This window comes from Camarhynchus parvulus, chromosome 5 (genome assembly GCF_901933205.1).
Source record: "Camarhynchus parvulus chromosome 5, STF_HiC, whole genome shotgun sequence".
Classification (NCBI taxonomy): domain Eukaryota; kingdom Metazoa; phylum Chordata; class Aves; order Passeriformes; family Thraupidae; genus Camarhynchus; species Camarhynchus parvulus.
In genome coordinates this window covers 50768772-50784010 of record NC_044575.1, presented here as the reverse complement: position 1 = coordinate 50784010, position 15239 = coordinate 50768772, and the positions used below count along the sequence as shown (strand labels likewise).

At 37.9% G+C, this 15239-nt stretch overlaps 1 protein-coding gene across 2 annotated transcripts in view; it reads right to left on the bottom strand.

The window, feature by feature from the left end:
- PPP2R5C (protein phosphatase 2 regulatory subunit B'gamma) overlaps positions 1–15239 on the bottom strand; it is a 71123-nt gene that overhangs the window by 34070 nt on the left and 21814 nt on the right. The window contains exon 1 of one of the 2 annotated variants that reach the window (XM_030950560.1): positions 7909–8198. The exons of the other annotated variant lie outside the window; for it this stretch is intronic. Coding sequence (XP_030806420.1) covers positions 7909–8002 — 94 coding nt within the window. The 5' untranslated portion in view covers positions 8003–8198. Of the gene's footprint in view, positions 1–7908; positions 8199–15239 lie in introns of those variants that run through there. 2 annotated transcript variants of the gene reach the window in all.

Here is a 15239-nt window from a genome sequence, read left to right as displayed (position 1 = left end):
AACAGTATGGATAAAAATTTGAGGGCATCCATTTTTGCTTCCTTGAAAGGGCATGCACATTATTCCATGAGTCAGTAAAAGTAATGTAAAAATTCCAGCTGACTACCTTCCTACAATTTCATGGTATTTTTAGCTCAACAAAAAGTCCCCTCTAGAGACATTTTACAGTCATGCCCTCAGATATTTCACATGCAGTGTGAACAATTAACATCCTCACTGTTTCCAGCAGAAGAACCCGTACATACACTCTTCATATTGGCAAGGGGTCTATATGAAGGTAAAAACAACCCAAAAAAAGTCAAGAAAGGAGGAGTGACAGAAAAAAAGAGTAAAGGCAGTAGCAAGGTAAAATACACTCTCTGATAGAAAGTGCTGTATGGTAAGTGGAGAGCTAATAAGCATGTCACCATGCTAAAGGTAGCAGGAATAATAATTAAATAACCTCCTTTAAACCTGCTTTTGGTCAAATATTAAAACCACTCTGCCTGAGTTTCTTTGGTAGATACATTAAAAAACCATTGGTCTATGTCTAGCAATGTCTGAAAGTCCTTCCAAAAGATCTAGCAAAACAGTACAAGAAGTAATACAACAACAGAGCCATTTGTACCAGTATCAGTCCTTTGATAATTCAGGTGATTATCTAATGCTAACATATGAAAGTTTTCATAATTTGATATATACAAGAGGTCTAGGTTCATTAAGAACAGAACTGCTGCTTGTCCTTGAGGAAGATGGTCTTGGTTCTATTTTTTGAGGCAACACTTTTAGAAAGGAACAGTGGATGGGTTTCAAAGCTAACAATTAAGTGTACAAGTCATTAAGCAATATTAAAGAGCAGCAGGCTCAGAATTTTCTAGGAGAAGTTGGAAACTTTTGGCAAGATGGATGACTATGAGCTCCAGGAGTCAGGCCATGTACCTATGGAGTCCAGGTGGCTTGGCAGGAACGTAACAGCCCAAACACAGGGTTGATACCTGTTCTCACCCTTTCAGGTTACCAAATTATAACTGGCTAATGGGGGAGAAAAGGGAAGAACAAGCATTTTCATCTCCTTTAAATCTCAACTGAGGTTCATCCATTAGATCAAAACCCAACAACAACTACGACCCACAAGCAGGACAGAAGGTGCCTGCTGACCATGGGAAATTCCATTTATTGGATTGGAAGGACTAAAAAAAGTTTTGATGGTCTTTTGCATGGAAATATTTCCACAAAGGTACAAACAAGCCTTCCATTTTAAAATTTAAATTCACTCAGAGACGTAACACAGTTCATCACTACCATGGAAGCATCTCAAAAGAAAATGAAGATGTCTCCTCTATACACCTTTCCTCCCAGGAAGACTTTGCTCACTTCTTACAACAAGGAGTGACTGTACCTTAAATACTGACTGAATTTAAATGTGCTAAAGAATTAAAGAAAATTAAGATTCAAATAAACATATGTGCTCAGACTGAGTAAGTTCACCATCCTTAAAATACCTGCTTAGGTGGATGGTGCAAGATGCATTCAAAGGTGTAGATTATAGTTACACAGAAAATACAGAAGGAATAAACCAGATTCATTTTCTGCTGCAGAATATACTAAGAGAAAAAAACCAGTATCATGAAATGTGACTTTGAGATTTTTTGGCATGCTTTTATAATTGGAATAGGCTAGTTTCAGAGTATAATAAAATATTATTACCCCCCAAAAGGCAAACTCAGCACATGTAAAGGAAATTATGCTTGAAATGCATCAAGTTCTTGGAAAGTATCAGAAATTTGGTAAGTGACAATTATCCTGGGATTTTTGTATTTTTAACATAATGTTGTTATAATGCAGGAAGATTACTACAAACGTTGTAAGGATGTGTTAGAAATGACACTGTTCAACATTTTCATAAACACCACAGCAGATGAATAGCAAGGTCACACAGTTTGTTAAAAGCTGTGCTCATTGTCAATTCAAACTTGTCAAAAAAGGCTAGAGAAAAATCTCACAGTACTGAGCAAGTTAATTCAACCTAGTAGAGCTTTCCAAAAGCTGATAAATGTAAAGAAATGTGGGTGAAATAGCTGTCTGTGTACATTTATTAATTCTATCTTATCAGAAGGTATGGACTGCTGCTGAGCTTCTAACTGAAGATTTAGAAATGAATAAAACATTCTTTTAGCATGCCAGTGTTTTTAATACCGCATGCAGTTCCAGTCATCCATCTTTAACAGTTTGCTAAAACATGATAAGAATAATTTAAAACACTATTAACACCAAAAACTGCAAGTTAACAGAAGTAAAAGTACTACTAATAGGCATGCTAGCACCAAGTATTAAAATGTTTGCCTTAGTAACTAAAAAGAAAAGAAGGGGCATAAAGAGAGTTTACAGTAAGAATATTGTTCTTTGATCTTGAAAAAAAACAGATGTTTAAATTAATATTGTAATATTTTTACGCTACAGCAAGGTCAATAATTTTTAGGTCCCACAAGAACCAAAGAATGACAGAATCATAGAATAATTTTCACCACAAGGGACAGTAATTTCTGCTACTCTAATCCCCACTGCATAAACCCAGCTGCTCTCCAGTCAAAGTATTTCCAATTACAGAGATTTCACAGCCCCTTCTGGAATCTTGTTCCAGCTTTTAACCATTTTTATGGTGAAAATATTTTCGCCTTGCGTACAATTGCAATCTCCAGAGTTTGCCGAGTCATATTGGTTACTTCTCATTCACCCACTGTGGATCTCTGAGAAGAGCATGGCTCTGTGCTCTACACCCTCCCATCAGTTAGTCAAGGATCAAATCTCCCCTTAACCTTCTTTCTTTTAGGCCAAACAAATCCAGTTCTTTCAGCCTCCTTTGTACATCATGAGGTAAATGGTTGCTGTTCTGTGTGCTGAGTTTGGTCTGCACTACTTCTGAAGCGAGAGCTTTGGGCTCTGCTTCCCTTTAAATTACAGAATGGATAATTTTTTATTCTTCTTTTAGCTCAGACACAATTCCTGCAAAGCAACAGTCTAGCAACAGTTTTTAGCAACTGTGGTTACACAGAAGTATTTTCAGGTCAATTATTTTTCAAGACAAACACATGATGGATTCTTTCTAAAATGAAAGTGCAAAGCTTTTCTCCTTTAAGATATAAATTGCCCAACTAAACAAAGATCTTTCACCACCTTTGAGGAACACGCAAATTTCTATCCAAATACTCGGATATTAACATCACAGAAACACTACCACTGACATTTTTTGCCCTGAAGAACACTACGTAAAGGTGGAATCTGAAATACCTTCCATGATCCCTCACACAAGATGAACAAGCAGCACACAGAAAAAATGGACAAAGTTAACATAAATCATCTTTGAAAAAAGTCAAAGCATCTTCCACAAAATCTAAAGTAACTTAAATAATGCCAAGTCAAATCTGTCAAAAAACATTTGCTGCTCTGGAAGGCAAAGGAGAAGGATGGACAATGAGATAGTGAAACATGTTACGGCCTAGAGGAAGCATCAGTTTGAGTTAACATAGTATCAGGGTGTTCTCACCTTTCTTCCCACACAATTTTCAGTATGTCTTGCAAGACATCCTGAAAATAACTTCTGAAAAGCATGAACAGACATTACCAGTTCCAGCCAGTCAGCAACCAAGCCATTAAAGTAACCTTTACATTCTAATTCTGCCACTGCAGATCAGAACAGAGTTTTATATGCATTTTGTTCAAAATATGTCTTGAGTTCATGGAGACATTGGCATCTGGGCTACTTCATCCTCTGACAAAACAATATTAAGGGATTTTTGTCATAAACACTGGTATCAACACATTTTCCTAATGAAAAACATCTCCTTCCCCCTGAGGATTCATATTCTGCCTACAGAATCAATTACTATTATTTTCTACCTGTTACTGCACGCTGTACTACAGTTATGGTTTTGAACACTCAACAGTAAATATGAACTGGTAGCTCTGAAGTCTAGTGGCAAACATTTACTGTTTGTCCTAATTCATGCAGCTTTTACAGCTGCTTTCTCTGACTGAAGTGCTGAGATGGAAATCAAAATGTTTCCGTTCCCCAGGCCTCACCTTGTTTTGTGGCTCACCCTATCAGGGCCCTGAATTCACTTCCATCACCCTGGGCCTTTGGCTGCCTGAAGGGCTCCATATGGAAGGATGCATCCTGAAAACACCATCCAGATCTGCTTCCCTCCTTGCTGTAAAAATGCTAAATTCATGATACCTAATAACCCTCTGTGCTGTCTTAATGTCACCTTGATTGCAAGTGGCCTGTCAATGCACAAAGATCCTGAAGGAGCTCTCCATGCAGATATCCCATGATGAGTTCCTTCAGCTGCATTTGTTTCACAAGGTCAAGCCTCCATCCAAGATCACAAACCACAGCAGTTATTCCATGGCTGTAACAGCTGCTTAAACTGAAACCGTAATTTTCCTAGAAGCCTTAAAACATTCCAATACAACTAAGTTGTCAGTTGATGATGGCAAGAAGTGACAATCAACTCAAGGGCATAATGCTCAGCTACCTTTGTACTCTAGAAAGACCAATGCAGCAGCAGCATAGCTCAGATCCCCAGGAGAGCTTGTTGCTGACTAAAGACTCGCTACCCCAGCAGGCCAATCACTCTCACTGAGCCAATGTTTTCAGCACAAGCAGATAACATACAGCAATGATGCCACACCACTTGCATTTAGCGTGGATTAGGCTCTTTTGGTGCTTGTTATTTTCCACCAGTGGGTCAAAAGTCACCTGCATTTCTGATTTCTACACGCTGCTTTTGAACAACTGCCAACAGCCTACAGTTGTGACAAAGGGCATAGTCTTGCAGTACCTGAATGAAGAAAAGAGAGCAGCTATTCTGACACTGAGCAGGCTCAGCTGATAGTCCTGTGGCTGCTGAACAAATGCTCAGTGCAGAGGGACACCAACCTGGGAAGTCAACACACCGGGATCCAGATCAGCGAGGCACATGACAGGACAACCACACAGCTGCAACCCAGCTGAGGCAACAACCAAGGCCACAGGCCTGAGCCTAAAGACAGCTCCCGAATCAAAGGGGAACCCCAACACACTCATAGTTCTTTCCACAGCAGTCTGACTCAGGGTTACGTGGCTGCACCATACCCAAGATGAACTTGAGTACAGGCAGCCAGATGAACTGCTGGAGGATGGGGTATTTGTGGCCATGACACCTCCTACCCTACAAGTACCCACTGCTCCTTCTTTTGGTGATGTTGGAGGTAATGGTGTCAGCAATGGCAGTCAGTAAAATTCTGATATTTTCTATTCACAAGACTTTAACACAATTTTTAAAAATCACTTGCATCTTTTTCCAACTGTGTTGCTTAGGTAAAGCTGTAAGCAACCCAGACAACAAAGCTCCTTACAGTTCAGGATGCACAGGACAAACAATGTCTGGCATGACGTTGCTTGCTAAAAATTTCCTTTTTATTCTGCAAATGTTACGTATTTCATATGATCCAGGTACAGAAAGTGCTTTGGAATTAACTTTATAAGTAAGATTGCAATTTTTATTCTCAATGAAGTACTAACAGTATAGCCCACAAGGCTTCACATATTTTTTAGAAGTAAGATTGAGTTCAAATATGGTACCTACATCATCTCAAAATTTAGAAAATTTTATGGAACTGTTGCTTAAGAAAATTTTTTCTATTTCAACAAACAATATCTATGAGAAACACCCAAGGGGCACCCCTACCCCCTGTCCTTGACCTTGAGGTTTTAGCTCTTACAGTTGCCAAGAGGAACACTTCTACTAGAAATTTAATCTTATATTACAACAGATGATGAAAAAGGACAACTGTAAAAGCAGCATGCATTGGAACAAACAGTAATAAAGTGTCATTAGTCTTCAGAATTACCAGCTAATTTTTACTGCCATTAATTTTGTATGTATTGCTCTGACAGGCTTCATTTTGGAAGCATCAGCACTGGTACCATCAGTGCAGCTGGTGACATGAGGTACACATAAAAAACCCAAAGGAACTTCTGAGGTACAGATGAAAAACCCAAAGGAACTTCTGCACACTTCAGGGTGTATGAAAGAGATGCTTTGCTCTCCCAGTGCCAAGAAACTCCTCTGGGCTATAATACCAGAAACCCATTTTATTTCCTGCCACCCGAAAAATGAAAAACAATCAATCTCCCAGTAATTCTTTAACTGCTCACAAGAAACTCTACTCTCATAATCCACTGAGAAACTGTAACCAACCAAACAGAAAAAACCCATACCACCCAAAAAAACCCTAAACCACAGACCCCTTTAACTTCTTCTTTACTACTGTATTATTCAGTGCACCAAAAATGTAGGTCTTGGGAAAGTAAATTTCAGAATAGTTTCTTAAAATCCATGGTTTCCACAATTATGTATTACATTGGAGCAAAGGCAGGATAAGAACTTCAATGACAAGAACCTTGTTATCGTATTGAGACAAAGGATTAAGGACAATCATTGCAATATTTCATCATTCTGATTCCAACCTTCGTTTGTTTTCCTAACTTGACCCTTTAAAAGATTGTGCTTTTCCCCTTCCAAAAGGCAGCACCTAACTGAAAATTAAGATGATTTGTACAGAATGAAAAGCAAAGGCTTGTCCACAGGTCAGGCATTTCCATTTATATTCCCTTGACAATGAGCATAGTCCCTATTTGAAATCAAGGGAATTTTACTGCATTTCCTCCCCAGATCAAAATTCGTTTTCTAGAATTTATCCATCACCACTTCAGACAGAGCAGGTTATGGCTCTTTTAAAATGTAAAGAGAAATAATGATTTTTAAATATTTGAACACCCATGTTCCTACTTAAAAGAACAGACTTTTGAACAGTTGGGGTTTATAAACCTCCAAAGCAAAATTTTTTCAGTGTATGGAATATTAATTAAAAAAAATTTCTTTCCAGTACTGACACCTAGCCTATGCCAGGTGAAAGCTGAGAAGCAAAGGTAATTAAGAACGGTATCAGCTATGTTTCTTGCATATAAATACCATTGTTCAAGATGGGCTCATCCCAGCTAATACATGTTCTGCCTTCATAAAGTTCTAAACCAGAAACACCCTACAGCAGATATTAAAAAAAAGGACTGGTTGCTTAAGAGCCAGATAAAAAAACACACCCAAACCCCCCACAAACACAGTGCAAAATTTTACTATGTAAAAAATACAGAACAAGAGATACACACTTGATATTGTACAGAAGTGTCATACCAACATGTATGTTCAAATTATGTAAAATGTAATTTGCAACACACTAATTCTATAAACCCAAAAGAACATATTTTGTGAAGAACTGAACATTCAGAACTGCACAACACGGCAGGCACACAAGGGCTTGCTTGTTAAAGCCAAACCGCATCTCTTCTCTAGGAAATGCCTTCTAAATACATAAAGGATATTTTCATAGTAAGTGCCACATCTCTTTCCCCCCTCCTTCTCTGACACTTCCAATTCTTTTACAAGCTGCAGTGCACTTTAAGGCAGCTCTATCTGAACAATTCAAACAAAAAAAGGCTTTGAAGCACACCAAAGGTTTGCCCTTATTCTCTAGAAACGGTATAGGGATAACTTGGCTCTTCCCTGCCCCCCTCAGTACCTTTCTGGGGTAGTGACTTCACATCCTTTGACATCAGCACAGCTTGGAAGGGGGATGGGAGAGTTACGGCAGAAAGCTGTAAAACCTGCTTTTAACTATGTATGCAATGCCACCATGAATTCTCAAATCTTCCCCGAACACATTTAATAGAAAATGGGTTTTGCTCTCCGCCGGTTTTACCGCGGCTGTAACAGACCGAGAGGGACTGAGCTACAAAGGACTTCCTGCTCCCCTTCTCCGAGCTCTACAATAGCCATTTATTCGCTCGTCAGAGGGTCGCGATTCACTCTCGCACGCACAATAACTCACCTCTAATATGCAAAAGGGCCACGGGCTGGAACGGCCCATTGGAATTGGCTGCGTCAACCACCATCCTGCTGCCAGCTCTATTACATGTCAACATCTAGGCTCCAGCAGGCACGGCACTGTATTCCTTAAGGCAAGAAACCAGCCTCCATTTTAGTTTAAAAAAAGACAGAAACTGAAGCGCTCTGCAGCTGGAGGGAACTGGCTGGGGAGTGATGTCAGCGGGCGGGAGGAGCCCCATTGGCCGACGGCAGCAACTTCAAACGACACCGAGGAGGCCGCGAATGAGCGCGGCCGGTGCGGGGCTCCCCCCGCGCCCGCGCCAGCCCCGCGCCGCCCGCGGCAGGGGCGGAGCGGCTGCGGAGATGACGGCCCTGCTGCGTTGGGTTTGGGTTTTTTATTATTGCCAGGATGATCTCATTGCTGCTGTTGTACCCCCGCCCCCTCGATAATATTCGGGAGCACCTGCTAGAAAGAGCGCATGCAGTTTTATTTTTCCTCTTTCCTTAGCCTTTCCTTCAGTACGGTTTCCCAGGATTATCAAACCAATGTTTAATTTAATCGTGGAAAAACACAGCACTGAGGGTAACATCTACAACTTCAGCTTTCAAGGGCCACAACAAAAGGTAATTAGTTTACAGTAAGATACAGGTCCTTGGATTATTAATGTTGATTTAGAAATATAAAACCTCATAAACATTCCTTGCACTGTTTCACCACTGGTTACTAGTATGTACATTACAAATAAAAATACATATATATGACAAGCAGCAGATTAAAACCTCATGTCTCGTGCTGAATATGTCTTTTAATCTAGCAATGGACCTGGATACTTCTATCAATCTAGAAATAGATCTGCCTTCAGTTTATATTAATGTTCCTAAATTTGGATGTTGCAAAATACTGGTTTTTCTTTCTAAAATTATCAGTAATTTTAATTAACTTTTAAAACTATTACTGAAAAGAAAATTACTAAGAAGCAATATATAAGCACATGGAAGCAGTTTTCCTGCATAATCTCAGAAGTACAATTAAAAAAGCATAGCATAACAATTTCTGAACTTGTTAGTTTGACTATTTAAGGTATTTATAACAAAACTGTGAGCAGCCTTTGTCTCATCATATGAGACTTGCACATTTATTTTTACAATGAGCTATTTGAAGGACCATTTTGTCTGCTGGGAGTGATGCTCAGAGAAACCGGCACTGTTACTTGTGCTGTCTCCACATCTGTCCTGCCCAAATACTGTATGTCACATACTAGTGCAAATGAGTATGCAGATTACTGAATCTATGACACTGTCTTAACTTATATCTGCTCAAAAAAAAAAAAAAAGGTGCACATCAGAAGACACTTTTTCATTAAGTAACTTGCTGATGAAAATTTGAAATAAAAACAAATTATAGGGCATATGTGTACCTGGTTAGAAAAATTACATCACACTACAATCATATACTGTGAAAGGTGAGTTAGAGCTGTACTGAATATTATTCAATTGGTGAAGGGAAAAGACTAACTGGGATATAAAAAAGAAGAATATCATCCATAAGACACACAAAGAAATCAATTGGATTTAATGATTGCTGACAAGGCCCAATTTGAAGTAGTACATCCTGAATGTAAACCTCATAAGAAAGCCCAAAGACAAAAAATCTTTAAAATATTACTTAGTTAAAAAAATAAATCTCCTCTGTTTGATGTGGTGTGTGGGTTGTTTGTTTGTTGTTTGTTTGTTTTTAAATAGAATGGACCTGACTGAGAATATCCAAGTATTTTAAAGAATAATTATGGAGGTGGAAGGAATTAATTTTTCTACATTCACTACAAACAGGAAATGCATCCTACCTCAAAGAAGATTAGGTTAGAAATTAAATTAAATCCTCTCACAATAAGCACACTTAAAAAAAAAAAGACTGCAAAGTTTCTAGTAACTAAAAAATGACCCAACATAATGTGTGACACAAATGTAGTTGATCCTGCTTTTGACAACATGAAAACAAACTACATGAACTTTTTAGACCTCTTCTCTAAGACTAGAAAAATTCAAATCCTTTGTCCTTACAATGTAGGCAAAACCAGGGAAGGTGTATCCTCAAAAATGTCATGTTTTTTATCTATACATCCCTTGAGTATACCTTAGAATCACAGGACCATCAACACTGGAACAGACCTTTAAAATCACCAAGTTCAATGTGAGTTTTAGCCTTGCAAAATAAAAAGCTACCATAGACATTTGCCTTTAAAAAAACTAGATTAAAACCAGGACTGACCTCTAACACTGTTTTCTACAAGATTTTGATGGATGAAGGAAAAATAAAACAACTTGGGTATTTTTTGAAGTCTTTTCACATACAGGATCTTGTAGCAAATTTTGGTTTTTTTTTCCTGATATTAAAGGAGAATTAGATTATTTTATAGTAATAAACCACAGTACAAAGTTGCAAAAAATTAGGTTTAAAATCCCAGTTTATCTGGTAACTATATATTTAAGAACAGCTGCTCTATCACTCCTCTCTACTCATGTCTGCTTTAATGGGCAGCTGCTGCTTCTGTCTCTCTGAAACGCCTTGCAAAGATTAAATGGCCAGGAAGGCTGTCCCTGTGGCCATGGACACAATTTCACAACAGAGCAAAAAAGGAACATTAGTTACAGTGCCATTTCCTAATTTATACATAAGCATGACTTTTACTGTTGGAGGTTCATTAGCAAATTTTAGGTAGTGGTTTAAGAGTCAAGCCCCCTAAAAAGTTCTTCATTAGAGAGAGTAAATGTGACATTGACAGAACTAGCAGTCCTATTGGCAGATAGGACTCAGTCACATTCAGGAAGTTTTCTCTTGCAGAAATGTTCTCATTTCTTCTTTTTTGCTGGACTGTTAGGTCTGAGCCCAGTACTTTAAAAAACCACAGAGAAACTGGTTAAAACACCCATAAACCAGTGTATTTCTGGTGTAATTCTGGTAGGACACTAGTGAAGCTGACTTTAGTCTTCATAAGACCTTTTGCTGGTTAACAACATCAGCAGTTTTCTCACCATTGTACAGATTGAGAGTACATTCTGCTCAGGAGGTTTTTATACACTCCCTTTGTTACAGTCTTAAAATATTTGATTTGCCACCAAAGGAAAATATTTATTTAAGCTGAATTATTTTGAGCAACTTCATTTGGGAGAAAAATTGCAAAGAAAATTGAGTTAGGAATTGACTTCCTAATGGAAGGGAAAGAATAGTAGTGCAAGTGGAGCAGAGCTAATGAATATCAATGGGAGGAAGAAGAGCTTACTTTAACAAATTTATGAAGACATTTCTGTTGCAAGAAAATGAAAAACAGTATTAACTTCAGCTATCGATTTTTAGAATTAAATGAACAAAAAACCATATTGACAACATAGTGAGACTGTAGCTGTTACAGGTTTCCTCTGAACCCTGCTCATCACTTCTAACTTTCCAATGATGGGAGTGAAGGACAAATCCTATAAAGTTCTCAGGATATAACTGTGTAACTTTTTAGAATTATAGAATGTTTTTGGTTGGAAGGGGCCTTAAAATCAGATCCTTTAGTTAGGATCCAGCATTATAGCTAATGAACACTCTTTACACTTGGAGGCTATGTGCCACTTTTTCAAAAACAAACACTCCATTTGGGTTATTGATTTTAAAACAACCACTCACCCTGTTTCTCATCACCCCACAACACATATAGCAAATTCACCTGCCCAAAGGTTGCCTTTATTTCCATTTTACAGCACCTACTACTCTAACTGATAATGGCAGGATCAAGAACATAATATAATTAAAACTGCACAAACTTCTACTTACATGAAGACATTTGGCTTGGTTACCTCGCAGACTGTATGAGTCTTCATTTTTTGATTGAGAGAGGAAGGGAAGATATTTAGTCTGAGCTTTAAGGTTACTAAAGGCACAGCTGCTGAAATTGCTATTCCTCACCAACCTAAGCCAGCCTTGTTGCAGGCTGCTTCAGGCTCCTTCCTGCACTCCTCTCTGCTTTACATTTGAAAATAAATTTGCTCTCATCTGCTTCAGTGGTCATCAGACCCACAGATGAGTTGGTGTAGTCCCCTAAGCCAACAGAAAGCCACTTTATTGCCAGGTTAGTTTTCTGCTAACTTAGACTGTGTTCCTGGCAGTCTAGGCTGAGCTAAACCTACAGGAGCTACTGCTGCAATCCCCTCTCTTCTGAGGCTCAGGTGCCCAAGTGTCTGAAATTGCTGTACAAGGGTTTGTGCAGCTGCATGGCTGAACCAGATTAGGAAACTGAGCACAGTTAAAATGAGAAAAGGGTGAGTTTGAGCCATGTTGATTCCATTATCTGGGCCAGCAGACAGACACCCAAAAAAGGGACAGGAATAAACATGACTTGCTTTTTCTGGTAGGAGCAATGTAATTTACTTCCCCCCCTTCCTCCAATTATAACCTACACTAAACTTACTGCTCTCATAAATGATGTCAGGCTATAAGAAAACGGGGGTCTTATCACAACCCTGAACAGCGAGTTACTCAAAGACAGTAACTTTGTTTTAGAGAAGGAAAGGTACTGGATACTGAACATTCTGGAGGAGAACCTATAGCAATAGGAAAGATATGGGCTTCTCCTTCTAGGTTCCGACTAAATCCAAAGGACAGCCAAGAGGAAATTCTTCCAGGAAACACAGGCAGTAAACACCATGTTAATACTTAGCTATCAAAAGAAATTCAGAGATAAGAAAAATATACTTACCTGGATAAATGAAAGGGACATGAACTATCATGAGGCTTCCTTAAAAAATTCCCATAACTCAAGCACGGCAAAAGACAATTCCTCATTGAAAAAAATTTTAATATTCACTCCTTCTAGTACAGCAAAATTTGGTTAAAGAGGAATTGGTAAATGTCAGTTTGTGACTGGATATCCTGTCTCTATCTGGATTTCCTAATATTTGCACAGTCACTGTAGTACACAGGTTCAACAGTTCTAAGTTTTCCTTCAATCAATCTTGTATACTCAAGAAGTTTTGTGAGTGGGGACAGGGAGAAAAACCAGTAGATATTGGTTGAGTTTAGAAAGCTGTACAACACAAAATCATTACCTTAAAAGAAACCAATTTTAAAAACAGCATTGGTACAAAAAAGTAATTCCTAGGGTAGGTTGCAGAAGCTCATTTCAAATACTGCCACACTATTTTAAGCAAGCCCTGTGCAAAATCCACCAAAATAGCACCAAACTCACTAGTGTCTGTAGCCTTATTACATAGGTCACACGTACCACTTTTAAGAAATAAAGTGTAAAAATAACATTTAAGAGTAAAAATTTGAGACCAAGCTAGTTATCCAACAACCACTGATTGAGATTCACAAATATAAATTCAATGTTGGATCTGTAGAGGTCTTAAGTAGAAAGAAGTTCAGTGCAGCAGCAAAAATGTGAAGGTCTGATTATAATGAGGATCTATGCAATGGAACAAAATGTTCCTTTTGTGAGTGAGGGCATAATAGAAGGCATTTTAAGAGAGATCTAAATTGAATTCAGATCCAGGTTAGAATCTAGAAAATAAGACAATACCACATTTTAAATCCTATTTTTATGGATTCTATCCAAACTTCAGTGGAAACAAGTTGGGTAGGAAATGCTGCCAGTGACAGATGTAGTGCATTCTTCTAACACTTTCAGCTGCTGACTAATGAGTAGGTGTTTGATAGGGCAGTTGAAATGAAAAATGGTTCATTAATCCAAGCCTATGATTTCATGTAAAACTAGCTGAAGGAAAAGAATTCACACACTCAAGGAAAGTATTTTTCGTCTACAACCTTCTTTTTTTGGTAGTTCTTCATTCATTAGGTATCACGTTTCTTAATCTTTAAAATGCTACATAGCAATTCAGACTGGATAATTTCTAAATATTTTAATATTAATTACTTTATAACCACTGATAGATCGTATGTTCCTTATGAACACCAAACAATTGTCAGCTTTTGGTTTAAGAAATGTATATGCTTACCACAGACATCTTAATGATTATTTTAAACATCTAAAAGAAAAATCAGTACAGGAAAGTCTGTTTAGGCAGTACTGATAATACTTTTAAGGTCAAAGTTGCTAAAGTACAGGACAAAAAGCCTCCCCAGTTCCTTCACATGATACAATACATACATTCACTGACAATACATGCATTCAACCATACTCATATAGGAAAGAACGAGCTTCTGCAGTATTTTCCATTATGGACTTTTTGTTTCAATATATTAAATACAACACTGAGCTGCCAAAAAAACCTACAAAAGCACAAACACAGTCAGGACCAGAAACACAGCATTTAGCATACTGAGTTACTCCTCTATAGGTCACATATGAGGGAGAGGCGAATGAACTGTTTCACAAAACTGCATTCATTGATATTTTCCATGAGAATTAATTTGTTTTGCCTCACTGTCTTGCCTTTTAAATGAATTATGTATTAGAGCAAATGATAATTTATAGCAGCATTATCTTGTTTAATCTACCATCTTACTTTGCATAAAATACTTTTATCTAAACAGGAATGCTACCACCTTGCAGCTGGACACAATTCCTGAATTGTCATGCATGCACATAAGAAGTAAAATTAAACTGGAAAGGCCAAAGTACTGCATATTTGTCCTCTAATAAATTACAAGTGGTAGGAGGAGGTTTCTGCAATGAAAGTGATCTTAAACCTTGAGATCTCCAATTTCAGCACCTTATATGAAAAATGCTCCTCAAAACCCCAAAACAGTCCATTAGTTTTCAGTTATATTGCACACATACAGTCAGTCTCTTTTGTATCATGAAAACAGATGCTAGTTTTAAATGAACAGGTAACACACTCAGCTTAAGTTTAAATGTATTCCAATGAGTTTGTAGTAACTATCAACATATATGGTTGAATTTCCCTACAGTACCGAGAACAAAACTTGACTTGCTTTCTCATTTACTTGGTATCAGTTTTGCTTACTTATTGGTACTCTGCACTTGAGAAAAACACACAATAATTTTACATTTCTGACCTCTTGAGCAATTCTCGCTTTTTCCTCCTTTCTCACGGTTTCAACAGTTTTATCAATCAAAATTTGGTACAATTGTTTTTTTAGGTATCAGACTCAAACTGAAATCACCTCTTCTGCAGTTTTGATTCATGAGACTTTAATATTTTACAGATGATGAAAACAGAGCTATCTCCTAGACAGCCATTTACAACTTTAAAACATTAGGAAAGCTTTAATAATGCTTGCTTCACTATCAGAGTCCTGTATCGCAGGCAGACAAGTTGAGACACCACCCTGATGTTCTTTTACACAGAACAGAGTCAGAATTTGGC